Raw genomic sequence first — 19,083 nt, forward strand, 5'->3', positions numbered from 1 at the left:
GATAAAGTAGAAGCAACAGCAAGCGGGAATATATGTAGTTTATTAAAAACACTTCACAAACTTAGTAACATAGTCACAAACATAATAGTTCACAATATAAGTACACATTTCACAAAAGAACCAAGACTTAGGAATTAGAGGGCACGGCCCTAAACAGTATAATACACTTGTTGTTTTAATGAAAGTCGGGGATGCAGTCAGTCAAAAGTGAGTAGAATGAAAGGAAATGGGAATGGAATGGAATGAGAATTTCGTAATTTAAAATGATGATGGTCCGAACAAAAGGCCAGTATGTGCAGAGTTTGTACTCTGCTACAATACTATACACCTCTGCCAACCCCTACGAAGATACAGGCGTGATGTTATGTTACTAATTATTAACATAAGTCAATAGTTACACAAGTTAGTCACTGTCCGAAATGGCCACATCGAAGCAATTCATTTAAGAAATAATGTTACTACAGCACTAGTGAACATCTTAATGATATTGATGTTACTATTTGAAAAGCTTCCTTCTCTCTCTTAAACTTCTATTTTGTTGTGCCCGAAAGGGTCTATGATGTGAAACTCATATGTAACTTACAAAATTGTACACCATCATAGTATGCAAATAAAGAATATTGAATATGAATATGAAAGCAATATTGCTATTTGACATTTGATTGCATTGCGCACTTACTTTTATATGTACAAATGTCATATTGCAATATTGCTTTTTTAAATGAATTGTTTCGATGTGGACTTATTAACACCCAGTTCATAATTCAGTCTTAAAATGACTTTAAATTAGTTTTGAGTAGAGTTAATGTATCTACTTACGTTTATTGTGGTAAAATACACAGATAGTCTTTTGTCTGATTGGTACATACAACACACCCACACCCTGCTAACACTTAACATCTAGCTAGGTATGCACCAAGCATTTTTCTCTGATGTATGTAATTAGATTAATTTGAAACCTGTTTTGCATATTTGCTCAGTGATCTAGATATAGCTAAGTGAGGGTTTAACCGGTCTAGTCGCAAACGGGCATAGTATAAGTATTAACATTCTATACCCATGTAGACAAACCGCAATATAATCTGATTATTCTAGTAAATACTACGTAGGTTACAATTCTTTGCCTTTATCTGATGTATTTAATTATGAATTACTTTCGAATGCGCTTACTTGCATGCAAATGTGTTCATACCTCCAGTGAAATCAGAGAGAGCCGTGCATTCGAGCAAGAAACGTGGCTCTGATGTTATCCGTCCGTCAACAACAACAAAAACTAATTTATAATCGGCATTCATCATATTGAGGGGTAGAAGACGCCAGTATGTCGATATTCTGCAGACTACACTTCGAGGAGTGTGCCCGCGATCTACACGAGCTCATTCCACCATCCCCCTTTTATCTTTAGACTTCCAGACGTACGGCCGGGTTCCATCCCTATTTGGTGGATATCCCAACTATTCGCACAAAGCGCTTCGCATCGTCCTTCTTCTGTATTGTCTTCTGTATTACCGAATGTATATAACCTAGGTGTTTTCAAGGTCAGAGTGAACAGGCACCTTCTGGGCGAGCTCGCTCCATCTTGGGCATCGTCAATGCCTTCGGGCAAGTCTGGGGCCAAGAGCAAACCCATCAGAGGTAAAAAAAAGTCAAGGAGCTCGTGTTGTAATTGCGATTGACAAATGGACGAGATTCTACAGTACAATACAAAACACTTTATTATACACGTAAACGCAACATAAAAAAAAAAAACAATTACAATTAAAGAGCGTTAGGCTCACGATCTGGAGGTCCGGGTTCGATTCCCGATGTGTTGAAATCACTTTGTGAGACTGTCCTTTGTTTGGTAAGGACTTTTCAGGCTTGAATCACCTGATTGTTCGAAAAAGTAAGATGATTCCGTGGTTCGGAGGGCACGTTAAGCCGTTGGTCCCGGCTATTAACCGTAAAAACACCCCCACAAACCCGCATTGGAGCAGCGTGGTGGAGTATACTCTATACCCCTTCCGGTTGATTGAGGGGAGGCCTGTGCCCAGCAGTGGGACGTATATAGGCTATTTATCACAATCGGTGTCCTTATTGCTAAAAAGCAACTTCGTCCAGGCAACCTTAGGGTGAAAGAACTGGCTAAATATTGGAGTCGGGGACAGTGCAATATAAATACATCGCAGGTAGTTTTTTTTTTCTGCATACAAACGCAGGTACTTACTTAGTTTTTTTTTTTCACTGATATTCGACTATTCAGTAGTTATATTTTCCTTTCTCTGTTTTATGGTAATTGTCCAATTTGTTTTTGAAGGTGTTGGACAATTACCGCTTGAAGCGGAGACCACGTGCTGCGGCAGCCTGTTTCACGCCTGCGCCTGCGCCTGTGCTACTACTCTAGAGATATAAGTCAGGAAATGCTTATATATAATGAAAACTAACACAAACATATCTACAAGATTAATTTATCTTAATTGCAGTTTTCACTAACACAGTTGGCTCGGCCATTAAAGACGGCGATACGGCTCACCACCCATCACGTTGGTCTAACAGAAAGCTCGGTGAGGCGTGGATGGATGACTCTGATTACCCGAAATGGAATGTGGTCATGAGCTTATATTACGTATGTGTTACAATATAGAAAGAAAGAAAGAAACATTTATTATTTTCGAACACCACAGACACAGAAACCACACGGAAAATATTAATTAAAAAGAACACATCAAAATTATTAAAAAAAGAAAAACAAACCAATATCATAATAAAATAATAATTGTAACACGTGTTGGCTTCGGTCCCAGTCCGGAACTCCATATGCCCGAGATATAGAAAAAAATACTATACAGTAACAATATAAAGTAGAGGCTTCTTTGTTAACCAGTGAAGAATCACTGGTTAGCTAGTCAAATTGCACAGCTGCAGTATTTACTGCGTAGAGGTAAAGATTTACCAACCTAATATTGATTCGCGTTTGACCACACCCGCACCTGCCGGGAAGTTACTCAATAAAGTATAAAATATGCAACTGTCGTGGCCAGATCGTAAAATTGATCATTTCATGATGTGGTCGACCATTTCATGAAATGGTCATATTTCATGAAATTGCCAACTTAAGTTGACCATATCGTTGAAACGTCAACGTTTAATGATATAGCAATCAACGTTTGGCCATATCGTTAATGTAGGCGGTGTCCATGCTATGTGGTGTAATAAAAATGCGAATAGTCGATTAATTTCTTAGGTTCAAAATTATGTACCTATTCGATATGGAAAATTGAACAATAACATTGATTCATCGATTATAATATCAATCAAGTTTTAAATATAATCGACGCCAGCGCCACTATCGGTGGATAATGTTACTAATTTTACGATATGTTTGCCAACGTTTGGCCATATCATGAAGTAATCATGCATTTCGTTGGTCATATCGTTAAACGTTTTGTGTTCATTGATCTGGCCACGACACAACTACGACGGAGAACATTTACCACGTAAAATCAAAGTACTTTTAAATATGTCTTAAATGAAAGAAGCTTCATAAATTCATTTAATTGGAGAAATGTAGTTAATAAGCAGGTGTAACGACAGCTGTATTTCAATATGCTGGCGCCTGCCTGTCGTGTGTTGAACCCATTTTGGTATGTCTGTCCGTTGCGGCCATCATTTTGGAGAGTCGGTCATACCTGTTAAGTACTTACACAATACAATACATTACAAATATAATTTATTGCACCAAAATCAAAGAAAATATATTTAGTTATTTTACGTCCTAACATTTAGTACATAACCAAAGTTACTTTTTTACTTATAGACCCCTTTTTCCGCACTTTAAAGAAGCCAAATAAGACAGTAAAACCGTTTTTAGACAGTGATTTAAAAAGGGTAAAAAGACTTCTTGCTTTGGCTTATGATAGGTATACGTCAGATGTCATTAACTACTTGGCCGGGCAAATGGGTAAGTGGACGTCAAAACAAGCTTTTTACACGTTAATGCTCTTACATTAGTTCACGTGATTGCTTTTGTCATGTGAATCACTATCTTAAAATGGTTTTATCCGTTATTGAAGACAGAAAGAAAGTATGTATTTATTATTAGACAACGCCACAACAGTATAAAGGTAAAATAATGGGTACGTGCTATAGTAACTAATACTAAAGTGTTCTACATATGTGAAACAGGTTCCTCAACCAGTTGAGTCATATTCAAAAGAAAACTTTAATATCGATGACTCACTAAAACACAAAATCGATCTGATTTCATGTTCGTTACCAATAAAGTTTATCTTTTTATAACTCAAAATCAAAGTATGCGATTCCCACACACAAACAGCACGAATACGTGTACAATAAGGTCGTTATCCAATATCGATCGTTTAAATCGACTCGCGCGCACAAAAAGCGGCCTCCGGAGCTTGAAGGCTGTAGATCCGGTTTCAACCCCGCATACTTTCAACCTGGCTTACAAAAAGTTTCAATAAACTCATAACGGGAATAATATTGAAAGATATCCGAGAATGATTGATTGCGGCTATCCCAAATTAAGTCACCTGATAAAACAAAGTTGACAACTTTATCTTATCTTTATCAAGCGACACTTTGGGGATATTTATTTTTCCTTCATTCTATCTTTCTACTTAAAGATAAAACGCATCATTATCTTACGATGCTTGCATGTATATGTGAATCATCGTATTTACAACAAAGACAATTTAAATTGTTTCTAAAATACCTCATTATCATTGCATATCGTTCACTTCTCACTCTTCAGATTTAAATTTACAAATCCTAATTCAAAAATATCTTAATTCAGTAGGCAACAAAGTTATAGTTTGAATTGCCAATTTTTACATTAACAAACATCGCATCTTCTCGCAACCCTTACAGCTGACGAACAGAAGCTGTCAGAAAAACCACGGAACAGGGCCCTAGATGTTCTTAAAAAACATAAATTTCATCACGTTTAGGATAATTTTCGACACATAACTCCTAAGGCCGAGATTTCCAGACACAAAAGTTAAACAATGGGGTTTGGATTTTAAAAGGACATTCGGTATTACGACTTCAATTCTTAGGCAGCAATAAGCAGTACAATATTAAACAAATATACATATAAGTACATCAATTTAGCACGTAAACAGCAAAACACGGTTCAGGAATGCAGGTTCGTTATAGCGCCGAGTGGATGAGCCACGTCCCTAGATAGAGAAAAAAACTAAAAATACCTGGATCTTGAAGACAACCCAATTAAAAGCCAATGTCTAGCCAGATAATGATGGGAGAAAGAAACAAGATAATTGAGCATAAAAGTCTATCAATAGCAAAGTAGACATAGGTATTTTATCTTTCTCAAGTACTTGGAAATACACCTATAGGTAGAGTCGGTAAAAATATTAAGTAGTCTAAGTATTTTTTTCTAATTGCAATTTGTATGATGCTTCACAACACAGCATCACGCCTGTATCCCCATTGGGGTAGGCAGTGGTACGTAGCAATACACCCACTCCTCGCCAGCTATGTAAAACGAGGAGTTTTGTATGAAGTGTCCAGGGTGTGGCTCTACATAAGAAGTAAAAGCCATCTGAGGCACAGAAGGAAGAAGAAGGAAGTCACGTGATAAAAACATAGCTTTGGTGTTAATTAGTGCTCGTGTTCCTTTCTGTTAGTTCTCTCGACTGACATACTAACATAATATTTCAAGGTCATAATCCTTATGGGGGTTGGTAGAGCTCAAGTCAGCACAACACTTACCGCCACACACACATCGCAAGTCCTACTAGATGGTCATTACGAACCAATGTTGTGACGGGTTATCAACTCATGGTAACCTTTGTGTAAGTTTACAATTTATTTCATAATCTTGAAATTATGTAAGAAATTGGAAAGTGTAGTAAATAAACAGTATTACGAGTAAAAGTAGATGTGTAAAAACAACATTCAAGAACGTTACCAGACCAATATTGCAGAAAAAGATCCACTTTCAGCAACATGTAGAGGTCATAAAACGATTGTACGCAATACAGGAAGCGGGTTAATTAGAAGCACGTAATAATGTACCTACTTCAGTATTAAAATTAATTGCAGTGAACGCCTCAAGGTAAGGCTAGGATCAAAATATAACTCATTTAGTATCCTAGATAAAATATCAAACTGGAAACGGAATTCCTGCAATATTTTTTAAGTAAGTATGCAATGAGGTATTTGCGGATGATGTATGTAATATGGCGTATTAAACTCCTTGATGTCTGTTTGTCTATCTTTAAGAAGCCAGTTACCGTAAGAAAATAATGCTCAACAAAAACTACCTATCGAAAGCTGAAAATTAAGTTTTTACGACAAAAACATCGCATGCTATTCGCACCTCGCCGGCTTTTAAATTAAACAATTTTACACGACTGAACAGTTCACAAGCACCCAATTCGCGATAAATCCAGTTTCCCGCTAATGAAATGTAAAGAAAACATATTGGAAACCTCCATGCGTACTCAATATGCCAAGTAAATAAGTTGCCGGCGTTATCAGACTATGTCATAATAATTATTGTCGACGTCACAAAAACTACGGCCCACTTCCATCCGCGTCGCTAGCTGAAACATTTTCTATTTGTCGAACAATGCAACGTTTTGTCAGTAAAAACATGAACAGACTCAATTTACTGGATGACTATAAAAACTAATGGATGAGACATGCGATCTAAAAACTAGATGTAAGTACGTAACAGCATTATCAAGTCACGAACGAAAACTCATTTCGAGCACAAAATGTCAAACGTGTTTTATGATATCGACAACGTTTCATTTCAAATCGGCAGATTTAAGTAGACGTGTACCAATCATTCAATTCAATTTGTCACTGGCATCAATTATGTACCTACCTAGTGGCCATAGCATTCTGACGCTAACAACAAAACTTCAGCAATCTAGATTTCTGCAATGCTTGCACGAAGACTGGCTATCGTACCACTACACCAGATGGCGCGGAATATACCTACCTATACCAACATTATTGTTACATAGTATACATAGGCCGGTACGCCCGCATTGCAGTACCTCAATGCTTTCTAGATAGGAAATTATGTCGGTGTTATGTAAGTCCATTTATGTCGGCAATATTGGGGGACTTGATTTTTAACAATGAAGTTTTCCAATCAGTTGCTTGCGAGGCCCGCGGCGCGGCGCTGGCGGCGGCACCACCAACCCGTGAACGAGCATTGACCAAGCGCCAAGCACGCACCGCGCTCCGACAACTTGCCGCAACATTCTTAGCGTAAAAGTTACCGTGGATGGTTTACTCTATGTAATTTGCGATGTCGAGTTGAAAACCTAAGGTTTCCTTCGAACTTGCTAGTGCGAACGAAATGTGTTTCGAACTACGAGTGTGATACAATGTGTGTTGCCGACGTGCCGGTGATACGTTCACTCGCGATGGAGGTTGCAGAGTTCGAGCAATATACTAGTAGTGAGTAACCAACTTTTTTAATTTTTATTTATCCTAAATTGCGTAGGTAAAATATTTACTAGAGCGTGTCTACATCTCTACACTATAGAGTCAATAACGAACGCTGGTTCCAATCATATTTCCTCTGGAATATAATAATAATTACAAAATGCGATAAAAACTGCGAACAAAGTTCAAACTTCATGAGAAATATTTAATACCCGTGTCGACTGTTGACCACGTAGTCGGCAATAGCTGATTACTGAGATTTCAACACGTCCTTGAATTTAATTCGTAATGACTTTGTTGCTTGGTACCTACGTATTTACTTCGCAAAAAACCTTACAATAAGCATTTGTAATTGGTTTTAAATTTTCATACCTATCGGCCTTCAGGAGACTCTAACTCTAAACCTATAAATAAATTACGTATTGTTATAGTTAAACGATCCATATATCAAACAATGACGGCAATCTGACGAGGTAGCTAAATAAACAATTAGGACCTATCTATGTCTATCTATTGTGAATTAATTTATAATAAATCAGATCGTTAGTGAAGGTGTCTGACAAGATTATGCAAGTGTTACTGTTTAGTTGCTATCCCATTAGCGATCTGTCCCTCCTTAGTAATTATTTATATATCTGAGTGTGTTTCTATTCTTTTTACCTCTACAAATCTTGATAACTAAAACAATGCTATTTGAACGTACCTACCTACCTACTATACTACCTACCTGCTTACTATACAGGGTGTTAGTGACATCGTAACGAAAACTTTGAGGGATGATTCAAGTGAAATTTTCCGTCACAAAAGTATGGAACTGAAAATAATTAAAAAAAAACACAAAAGATTTAATGCATTTTCCGTCAGGAAATTCCACTTGATATCAACTCGGAATCATGGTCTGAACCATCCCTTTCAGTATTAGTTGCGTTGTCACTAACACCCATACCTACTTGTATGGCTACCTGTATGTACTTGTACGGGGTGTAACGAATACTGAGAAGGATGATTCAGCTCATTATTCTGAGTTAATAAAAATAATTAAAAATAAAACTAAAAAATAATGAATTTTGCGACGAAAAATGCCACTTGATATTAACTCAGAATCATCCCCTTCAGTATTCATTACGATGTCACTAAAACTCTGTATATGTTATTCGAAGTACCTAGTAGGTACCTTATTGTTTCTCAACATGAAATATTCGGAATATAGCTAACAATGCTAACTCGTAACGATTCAAAGACTTCTATTAGAAACACCCAACAATAGTCATGAAAGCAACCGTTACGCAAACGCCACACGTAAATTAAATAAGTCGAATTGTCGAACGAAAGAAAATTCTCACTTATTAAGTTATTATATTATTTTGTAGATGTGTTGAACTTTCATAGCTGGCGAAACTGCAGGCGCTTTTTGTTGATATGTAAGATAGAACAACTCACGCCTATTTCCCACCGGGGTAAGCAGAGACTATATTCCATTTGCTTCAATCCTCCTGACACACTTCTCTTGCTTCCTCCACATTCATCGATCGCTTCATACACGCACGCCGCCGGTTCAGAGTAGATCGTATTAAACCTTCTCTAAGGACATCTCCAATTAAAATAGAAATAGGCGTGAGTTTATGTACCTATGTATGTATGTAAGATAGAGCAACATGAAGAGTGAGAGTGACAAATTACTTAGGTATGTACCTACCTAATGGCCCCGATTCCTGCAGACACCGCCTAATTTTATTTTAAGTTATATCCGTCATTTTCATATCCGTAGAAAAGGGACGGATGATTCACAGCTCTTAATTTTAGGAAGAATGAGTAAATGAATGAATAACCCGGGCGAATCAAAAGGTACGTCGCTGGTATGCAATCCATTTGACGTGCTGTCTACTTAACTGTGTCGGGTTATTGATGGACGTAAAATTTTTAGACGGTTGGTTTAGATTTGTGCTTAAAATTGACGTGTGTTCCATAAATTTTATGCTTGTCGATTACCCGTCCCTTTCCTTTTCGGCGGATAAGAAAATGACAGATATAACTTAAAATAAAATTAGATGGTATTTACAGGAATTAGCACCACTACCTCCGTAATAAGGGTCTTTCCAGGGTACGCCTCAAAATAAATATAGATGGCCCTGTACAATTTTTTCTTCGTTTAACAATCTAATTTCATGGATAACAGACATACGCATCTTTCATCTTTGTTTTTGGGTATAAATAACCGTTTTTATTACACCCAGGCACAATTACATCTTCCACCCATTATTATTCTGATCAAAATAAAGAGAAGCAATATAGGTAGCAACATAATTCTAGAAGTACATAATTTGATCCAAATATTAAGCCACAATTATTTTTATATAAGCTTCTGCCATTACATTGTATTTTGGAATAATTATGTACCAGAGTAATGAGATAATAGGTAATTATTACGTTTAAACTGAACAACGCCATCTGTATTGTTTTGGTGAACGTCGCCTGGAAAGTCCCTCATTACCACGTATTTAGTGACGTTATTTCTCAAGTCTAATCCATCGCTCCCGGCAAACTTCTTGAGTATCTACCTTGACTGCGCACAACCGAATTTTAGATCTCTTTGGTGGTGCGGTACGGGGCGCGGGGGCGGGTGAATACCGCATTGACCGGCTATTGGTAGATCAGTCGATACTTCCCCCGCGCAATCTGGCTTCGTCCCTTTGACTCCCGAATACACTTGCGTGCAGTGAAACTGTCACGTTTTTGTTACTGCTCTTTTATTTGATTTTTTTTGTTATTGCTCATTTTTTTAAGTTTAAAAATTAGTTACTAGCACGAGGTCTATGTCAATAGATCCAAAACCTAGCACTAGCTCTGGTATTGCTGGTTTCAATCTCATGGAAGGAATATCATACTTACCTGACGATTAGTTTTATAAGTATAATAATATAATATAAGTTTTAATAAACTATAAGATATAGATAAGTTTAATTTTATTTACATAATTAAATAATATACTTAATATTTTTTTTTAATGAAGTTAAGAAAATAATCAAAAGTTCATTTTTTTTGCACGGAAGTGTACGTGCGCGAACTTTCCCCCACTACGACACTCGATGCTCAAGAAGTTTGCCGGGAGTTATATTAGTATTAGACACTATATACCTAGGTACTTACCTAATCTCCTTACTCGAATTCTAAGACTTAAATCTATTTTGTTTTGTGACAAACGTTCCTATCTCTATACTCGCTAACATTCGTATAACCCACGCGAATTGAGACGCTTCGCAGTTACGAATTTCCTCAATGCTAGGTGTTTATTTAATTTGGTCGGTTTAGGTATTCCTTAGCGATTGTAGATGTAGAAATATTAGCCACTTGGTTAGGCAATCTGGTAGGTATAATATCTTGTACCGGATTTTATAGGTAGGTACCCAAATCGTGCAGTTTTCATTTCGCCTAAGACCACTGAAGACGTTGTTCGGATGAAGTAGGTATACCTTCGTACCTACTTTACGGTGGGTAACTATAAAATTTCCTCACCGTGGTTTCGCTCTGTAGGCTCGCTGTAATAATATAGAAACACGGAGCTAATTAGACTTTCCTTGTGCATGTCCGGTTCCTGATCAAGATGTTTCGAATAACCTCCCACTTGAAGGCTGCTACGAATGCTTGCATGCGAAAATTACCCAATACGCTTGCGTTTTCAGTAAATTATTATAGGTACCTAACCATGAAAAAGTGCATGCATATCTACATACTTCGTTCCCGATACCGACCCCGCTGGCATAGTCAACGATTTTCCTCATTCAGCGCTTATCGCTATCGGCCTACTAACTAGGGACGATTAACTCTTTCAAGTGGCTATAATACTCTCAGACGAGACGCCCTGAGCCGAGTTTCGCGCCCGACTGGGCACCCTCAAGCTTGTTGTCGTATTCTGGATGGTTTGAGCGCTCTCAGTGCTCCCCATTAGACCAGCCAAGTAGTAGTAAATCTACAATAAATCACGTCAAAAAATTCCTGTAATTCGTACCACTAGCAAGGTTCACATAGCTTTTTAGCGTCACTTATCGTAAGGGAAGGGTTTATTATGACTTGTCGCGGAAGTATGCGGACGCGTCCCCGTGGCTCCCACTCAGGCGGCAAGATGAACACCGTTGGGTTTTAGTGGGTAGGCGGGATACTTGAGATCCTGGAGTCCCACATAACCCGCTGTCATCCCCATGGCGGCGGGTATGCGTAAATGCATTTCCCAACGTAAAAAAAAAAAAAAAAGGGTTTATTATGACTTATGATAGTACTTATTATGATTTTGATGCAACCGACTGGACGTGTATGTAGCAAAAGTGCTGTGAGAGTCATAATAAGTGGAATTTCAAGGTTACTCTTCTTACAGACAGAGTCTGCTCACCTAATCTAAAGTATTTGACGGGTCAGGTTGTTACAGATGTGACTGCCTGTCTAACCTTCCAACATGCGAAGGGAAATACATGTGTACCTTCTATATTTATCTGTTTTATTTTTTGTACCGAAAGTAAGAGTACTCGTAGGTACGATACGTATTACGTTAGATAAGGCTTCAATAGCCTCATTTTATTAAAAAAGCAAGAAAATAAGTATACAAAAGTATTTACAACAAATAGTTTTCATTTGAATTACTTAAGTAGGTATTGTGGTTTAGAACCATTTTACGTTAAAATAAGATCGAAAGTTGCTCGATGCGATACGATACATTCTGTATTGGTAACTTATTTATTAATTCTAATGGATTGAGTGCGAATAAACAACATTCAGCTTCTTGTTTTCTCGGGCATGTCATAAAATCCGACAGAGGTGTTCTTTCTAACATGATGGTCAATTTTTATGGGCGAAAGGCTGATCCCTTGTCACCATAAGGCTTATCAAATCCATCTTAGGACTTCATATGTGTAATAGTGGCTGCAAGTTGTCTTTGATTCCTTGTGACTCTGCCCACTGCATTGGGAATTTCGAGCGCGATGTTATGATGTATTGGTAGGAAATCGAATAAAATAAAAAAGCACGATAAAATGTTTTCCCAGAGAGTGAGGCACGCAGAAGAGCTTGCGACATCGTTGCGTTTCCCACGCTGGCGGTATTGTCTTATCTGTCACTCTATATTGACAGACATGTTACGTAGAAAATGGATTAGAAACGAGGATTTACAGTATTTAGTCGGATACTAAATTAAGCCGTGCTAGTCCAGTTGGTAGAATGCTTGCCGAACAATTCAATACAATACAAATACACTTTATTGCACCAAAATAAAAAGAAATAATTACAAATAGACTCTTAACTAAATACATGGCAAATGGCGGCCTTATCACTTTAAGCAGGCTCTCACTTTAAGGTCGCAGGTTCGAATCCAGCACAGGCGTAAACCAATGATTGTCGTATTTGTTTTCGAATTCATGTTTGGATCATTAATGATTATGACGTGCTCAGCGGTGAAGGAAAACATCGTGAGGAAACCCACTTTCCCGAGAAATGTATTTTTGGAGGAATCTGACTTGACTTTGACTGACTGGAAGGTCAGACAGGCAGTCGCTTCTGTAAATAACCGGACCTGTCAAATCTTCAGGTTAGGTAAGCGGATTCTGTGAAAAACGGATGATGTGTCGGATACTAAATCCTAATACATGAACACAATACGTACCACTACTGGGCACTGACTTCCCCTCAATCAACCGGGATATGGAGCATACTTACAGCTGCTCCACTGCGGGTTGATGAAAGTGTTTTACGATTAGTACCCAGGACCAACGTTTACGTGTCTTCCGAAGCACGGACTTTCTAGATAATGACTTTATTAGACGTTGAAGAAAAACAGAGTTATTTACCATCCATGCGTGTATCGTGCCATCGAATAATTTCGGTTTCTAAAATTTACTTTACGTGGGAACATGAAAATACCTAATAGAGTGTTTATATGCAACCGACATGCAAGATTACTTTCACAAAGTTATTCTGGCTGAAGCGTCCACTAAATTAGCTTAAATAGATTACGAGCAGTTATAAGCGTGTAAGTAACTCGTATGCGCATAATGATCGAACATTAGCGATCCTTATTAGGCCAATTTGTAAGCAAATTCACAAAGTCGGCTACGTTAGGCCAGGCTGCAGATATATGCGGTCTCGCAATGTTCTGTAAGCAGCAATTTCTTGTACTGTTGTGCAACCGTACGGCTGTCGTAATAAATCGTCTAAGCAAGCGTGGTGAACCTACCGAACGAATTCAGTCCAACCGCGGATATTGTTCTCGATTTTAATTTTATGATTCGTTGTTGCTTTCTGGCTTACGGTAGCTTTATTTACTCGATGTTACTTAAAGAAAGGAAGAAAAAACATTATTTCTAATATACCTACCAAGTCTACCAACATGTAGGTGGGTAACTACCTACCATTTTTCGATTTGAAAGTTTTATTTAAGTAAGTATAATTTTAGAAGTCCCTATGAATCCGGGGCGGGATTCGAACCTGTATCCTAAAACCTGTTGTGCGAATACGAGGCCCCTAAACCTACCTATAACCTACCTACATACCTACTCATGCTCTCCAACAATCACTTGGTGGCTACATAGGTAATAAAATAACGTAACGTAAAGAAATAACGTAAAATTAAATAGTAACATTTCTACATTTAAATATGTCTCACTTTTAAATATCGGTTGATATTCGCGCGATTGGCATTACGTTTAAAAACCTATGCCACTGTGCGATAAGCCGATAAGAAACGTCAAATAAGTTTGTTTTTCTCACGTGTTCAAAACTGAGCAGCTGTTTTTAATTTCAGTACGCTACACTGATGAGAATAATTGAAGAAAATGAGCAGAAACGGTAGAAGAATACCCGAGTTCCACGATGAGCACTGCTGCGCGGGAAGCGTCGGGAATTTCCGGCGTACCTCGTCACTACGCGTGCGCGGTGAAAAGATGGTGCAGCGGTCGCCGCTGTCCACCAGGAGATTAATTCCCGTAATCACGGAAAACTCGCACCAAAAACACCGAAGCGATGTGGCTCGAGTCTCGGACACGGGCCACCGCCAGCGGAGCCATGTAAGTACCACTCGCCATCACAAACATCGCTGAATAATTAAATCATTGCCATGGCTACTACAGCCAAGCTAGGAAAGGTTTTAGCGGTCAGTATCCAATAAACGGCGCACCCATAAATAGATTTTGTTATCTAATTTGTGTATATACAGGTAAAAGTTGTTGTTTTTGTTCTAAAAATATCTTACATGAGTTGACCTATTTTAGTTGGCACTGTGCCAATAAGATTTTAATATTTTTAAATTACTCGAACTGTTTATTTAATACAGTTCCTTTTCAATAGTGACTGTGATATTAGGGAAATATTTTTGAATATTGTTAATAATGTGTTTGTTTACAGTCATTCACATCTAATGGTCAAATTAAGCCAAAAAAATCCTGTCTCAAACTACAGGAACCTTGCCTGGATAGAAAACTGAGCATGACTGACTCTGCAAACACACCACCTGGGTCTCCCGAAGAGCTTCCTGATGATGAGTCTCTACACAGCTACGGTAGTGCAGCCACAGCAGCCTCTGTTGACGCAGGCTATGCTCCATTTAATGGGACCACTTTTAGTGGCAGGTCCATGCGATATGTCCTGCATTGTTCATCTCATGCAGGACTGGCTGGAGATGATTATCTCACACCCACCCAGAGGGCACAGAGACAGATTCGCCGTCTTAAAAATCTCCTCAACCAGGCCAAAAAAGACCTAGAAAAGAAAGACAGTGAAATCTTCCACCTGACCAAAGAAGTAGTTGAACTCCGCTTGTTTAAAGCATCAGTATGTTCCCCAGATGAAAAATCTAATTCTAGTGAAATTGTGACCATAAGAGAAAATGCAGATGAGGCTTCCATTGAGCAGGACACTCCACAGCGTAATGAGCCACTCCATTTTGATGTTACAGACAGTCCAATGTTCAAAGATCAGACCCCGACCAGGTGTCGCAATGAAATGCAAGGTTCCTTTACTGACTCCGGCCACTTTGATGATCTCACTAACTCATCTTTACATTCTAAGGAGTCTGTCCACATGCTGACACATGAGGCATCATGTATGACTGAGATAGGAGATAACGAGGAAGAGCGGCGAAGTTTGATATCATTTTATGAGAAGAAAATAGAAGATGTGATGCGGACACATGTTGGGGAAACTCAGGAACTGAAAAAGGCACATAATGATAAGGTGGAAGCATTGTTGCAGAAGTTAGCAGACGTGAACACAAGATACTGTGAGTTGTTGCCTAATTATGAACAAGCTAAAGAAAGGATCCACATTCTGGAGAAGCAGCTGGAAGAGGCCAGCAAACAGCTGCAAGATGAAGAGAATAGACACCACTCCATGTACCTGCAGATGTATAATAAAGGGGTTGAAGCTGCTAAATTTGAGATAGAAAAGGTGAGATATCCATTTTACTTTTTCAATTGTTTTCAAAATTAAACAAACAGATCTTAGTAATACTTGCATTTTGAAGGTCTATTACAATAAGGTACAACAACAATAAAATAATTTTCCCTGATAATGTCACACTATTTTTGATAAACATGTTGACTAAGTCTCATAATGATAATAAATTCAATTTTTTGCTCTTGAACGCACACCTGTGCCCCATTGTTATTATATTTACTCAGAAAACAGTTGAGTTTTATAATTGTCTCTTATATTGTACTTCAGGAGGCTGATGCTGGTCCGTCAGTGAGTCCGGTGAGCCGGGTGTCGGTTGAGGAACTTCTGGAGCAGCTGCAGATCACACAGACGGAGCTTGAGAATGTCCGAGTAAGTTATATACTGTGTACACTAAGTTTGAACTGCACTTCTCAATGAAAAATATCCTTGGAGAGTATTCATTTTTTAAAGCATACATTCATAATATTGCTTCTTATTATTAATGAGGTGGTTAGACCTATAATAAACTTTTCGCATATTTGAATATTATACTCCAAGCATAATTTTCCATATCCACTATCATTCATTATCACTTTGTCTCCTTTCTCTTCAATTCTAATAAAGCCTAACATTTTCATTTGATGTTGATGTTCATTGACATGTAGTGAACAGTTGAATGAAAGAAAATTGATTGTATTAACCCACAGCATACACAGGATCGTAGTGTGTGCATGTAGTGGCTATTAACAGGAACCAGCTTTAATATGTAGTGCGTTGCAGGACACGGCATTCACAGAGGAGCGTACGACAAAGTTGCAAGTACTTCTAAGCGCAAAGGAGGCTGTTTCTTTATGGGTCCTAGGAGCTCGAAAGGTTGGAATTTTATAAAGGAGGAACAAGTGCCACTGTTGAACACCTTATTTTTGTTTTTACACTCTGCTTTAGCACTGGTTACGAGCAAGTCTTGCTAATAGGTATAATTTTGTACAGTAAAGGTTTAAGGCTTGCTATACATATATTTTTGTATAGAATGTTGGTTTTATTAAACCAGTGTTTAGTTAAAATTGTTATCTGGGTCTGGTCATAATTTAGTTGTACATTACCTTTCGACATTGATATAAATGTATTTTAATAATGCATAATTATAATGAATTAGATTATCAAATCAATTTATGTTTTGTAAATAATTTATATTCTTTATAGATGATACTGCAGCCTGCTTGAACTAAACCATGTTTATACTTAGCAAAATTTACTCTTAACTAATATTTTAACCAACTTTCCTTTGTAGTTAATATTATTACTTATTTTTTTCCCTGCCTAACAATGAAGCTTTGCATGCAATTCAGTTGAAACAGCCTCTTTTGGTTTTTGGGGTACGTAACAATGGTGTTAATTGGTAATTTTTCATTTATATACTTTTTTTTTGTATACTTATGTAGACTGTAGAAAACCTGAAAGTTAAGACTTATCAATATCATTGTGGATTTAGGGTTGAACCACATAGCATGCTTACGTAGATTCAACCGCGTGCGGTTGCTCTCTCTCGCTCTAGTAAATCCAGGATCTAAGTAACAGAAAAGGATATAAGTTTAGGATAGCTTAATGTGGTGCTGCCAGATGTGGTTCAACCCTTGTACAGAACTGCATGTATGATAATTATAAATTCACCAAACCCGTTTTTCATTTTTGTTTTTACCATAATTGTAATAAATGATAGAAACTACGTATTAGATTATATAATTTTATTTTTATTTTCTATAATTATGTACGAAGCGTTTGTTTAGTTCTAGATAGCATGTTGAGTGTAATTACGAGAGCATACTTTCACATCGCGTGATGTCTGTTACAGGCCATGTACCGTCGTATTGTCGAGTCGCAGAAGGGCAGCAAAACCTATGTGGACCCTGAGGTGACCCTGCAGTTCCTCAAGTCTGCAATCTACTACTTCCTCACTGACCCAGAGAACCACCAAGGCCATCTAAACGCGATAGAAAATATTCTCGGTTTCACTGAAACAGAAAAGAAAAATATACGCAAAGCTAGGGCAACGTAGAAAGACTGCTGTGAATGTGTGATATGTCTATTTAGATAAATTTTGTTGCTATTTACATAGATTCTATTGTTGCATGTCGTTAAAGACGATATAGGTACCTAAAGTAAGTTAATTTTAATGTGTGCACATTTTTAGTTAAGTTTTATAAGTCGCTCATACCCAGCATAATATGATAGCATAATAATTTTTAGTTGTGGTGATTGTTCTCTCTATAAAACATTTCAGGGTCTACAATCGATTTATTTTTCTTAAGTGATTTTGTGATTCTCATAGTAGTTGTAAGCGCCAAAGAAATCAGTTTCCTTAGAGATTGTGCAATTTGACTTAATTTTAAGTGTATACCTAGTGTACCAAACATTCATTCCTACTTTTAGATATTGTTACTTATTTTATAATTTTATTTTCTTTGGGTATTGTTTTCCTATTCTTTATTGGCTATTGTTATATTGCATGCTGGTCAGCATTTTCGAAATATTTTATTGTGTGTGCTATTTAGGAAATCATGATTAGGACAAGATTTTAGTTTTATGAAATTAAAACCATCTTTATGTTAACTGTAACTATAAAGATTCATTTAGTCTCCCTCAATAAATAAGTAATGACATTAGTTACTAAAATGCAGGTATTGGTGTATATACCTACATGTTTAGTACTAACGTCTGCTATCTATTATCAGAAGCACTAAAATTAGTCTTTATAGTTACTAAGTTCTAAGTATAGTTTGTGTAATTCCGTCGGTAACGAGTCTTGCCACCTGTAATCGCACTGTGATTCATAGTACCTTTTATTAGGGAAATGCATAATATCCCTATTATGCATTTGTATTCCATCCTAAAAATACAATTATCTTTAATTTGAGATTTGTAAAAACATGTTCATATTGTACAGACAGCATGTTAGCAGCTAGCTATTTATCTTTGTTTTTACACGTAACAAATTGTAAGAAATTATGATAATAAATTATTTCTATAAAAGACCTGGAGGGTGGAAAACTAGACATTTACTATACAGTATTTATGCTATGTCTTGCCTTTCCATGAGCAATGGAGTATATTATGATTTACTTTAGTTTTGCGGTAAAATGTGATTATAAATTAAAAAAAAAAAAATAAGTTACAGCAACACATGACATTCATAAAATTGTGACATTTTGCTTGCCTTTGTCTTATTAAAATGTAAATCAGCAG

At 37.3% G+C, this 19,083-nt stretch overlaps 1 protein-coding gene across 3 annotated transcripts; it reads left to right on the top strand.

Annotated features, from left to right (window-relative positions):
- Nucleotides 1–7,081: 7,081 nt before the first annotated feature.
- LOC126373565 (protein quick-to-court-like) lies at nt 7,082–19,082 on the top strand. 3 transcript variants are annotated; one of them, XM_050019728.1, is made up of 6 exons: nt 7,082–7,440; nt 14,213–14,474; nt 14,866–15,852; nt 16,129–16,230; nt 16,621–16,713; nt 17,693–19,082. In XM_050019728.1, exons 2-6 carry the CDS (start codon nt 14,244–14,246, stop codon nt 17,894–17,896), a joined length of 1,617 nt encoding a protein of 538 aa, XP_049875685.1. In that variant the 5' UTR covers nt 7,082–7,440; nt 14,213–14,243; the 3' UTR covers nt 17,897–19,082. The 3 variants fall into 3 exon arrangements, with proteins under 3 accessions (XP_049875685.1, XP_049875684.1, XP_049875686.1); XM_050019727.1 differs by having other exon boundaries at nt 7,093–7,440; nt 14,812–15,852; XM_050019729.1 differs by lacking the exon at nt 16,621–16,713 and having other exon boundaries at nt 7,097–7,440; nt 14,812–15,852.
- The last annotated feature ends 1 nt before the right edge of the window (nt 19,083 follows it).

This window comes from Pectinophora gossypiella, chromosome 16 (genome assembly GCF_024362695.1).
Source record: "Pectinophora gossypiella chromosome 16, ilPecGoss1.1, whole genome shotgun sequence".
Classification (NCBI taxonomy): Eukaryota; Metazoa; Arthropoda; class Insecta; order Lepidoptera; family Gelechiidae; genus Pectinophora; species Pectinophora gossypiella.

Excerpts from the sequence above, each read along its gene's own strand:
- LOC126373565 (XM_050019727.1), top strand. The coding sequence starts at position 14,244 with ATGAGCAGAAACGGTAGAAGAATACCCGAGTTCCACGATGAGCACTGC. Across the intron at positions 14,475-14,811 it reads GCCACCGCCAGCGGAGCCAT|TCATTCACATCTAATGGTCA; the intron begins GTAAGTACCACT and ends GTTTGTTTACAG. Across the intron at positions 16,231-16,620 it reads CGGAGCTTGAGAATGTCCGA|GACACGGCATTCACAGAGGA; the intron begins GTAAGTTATATA and ends AGTGCGTTGCAG.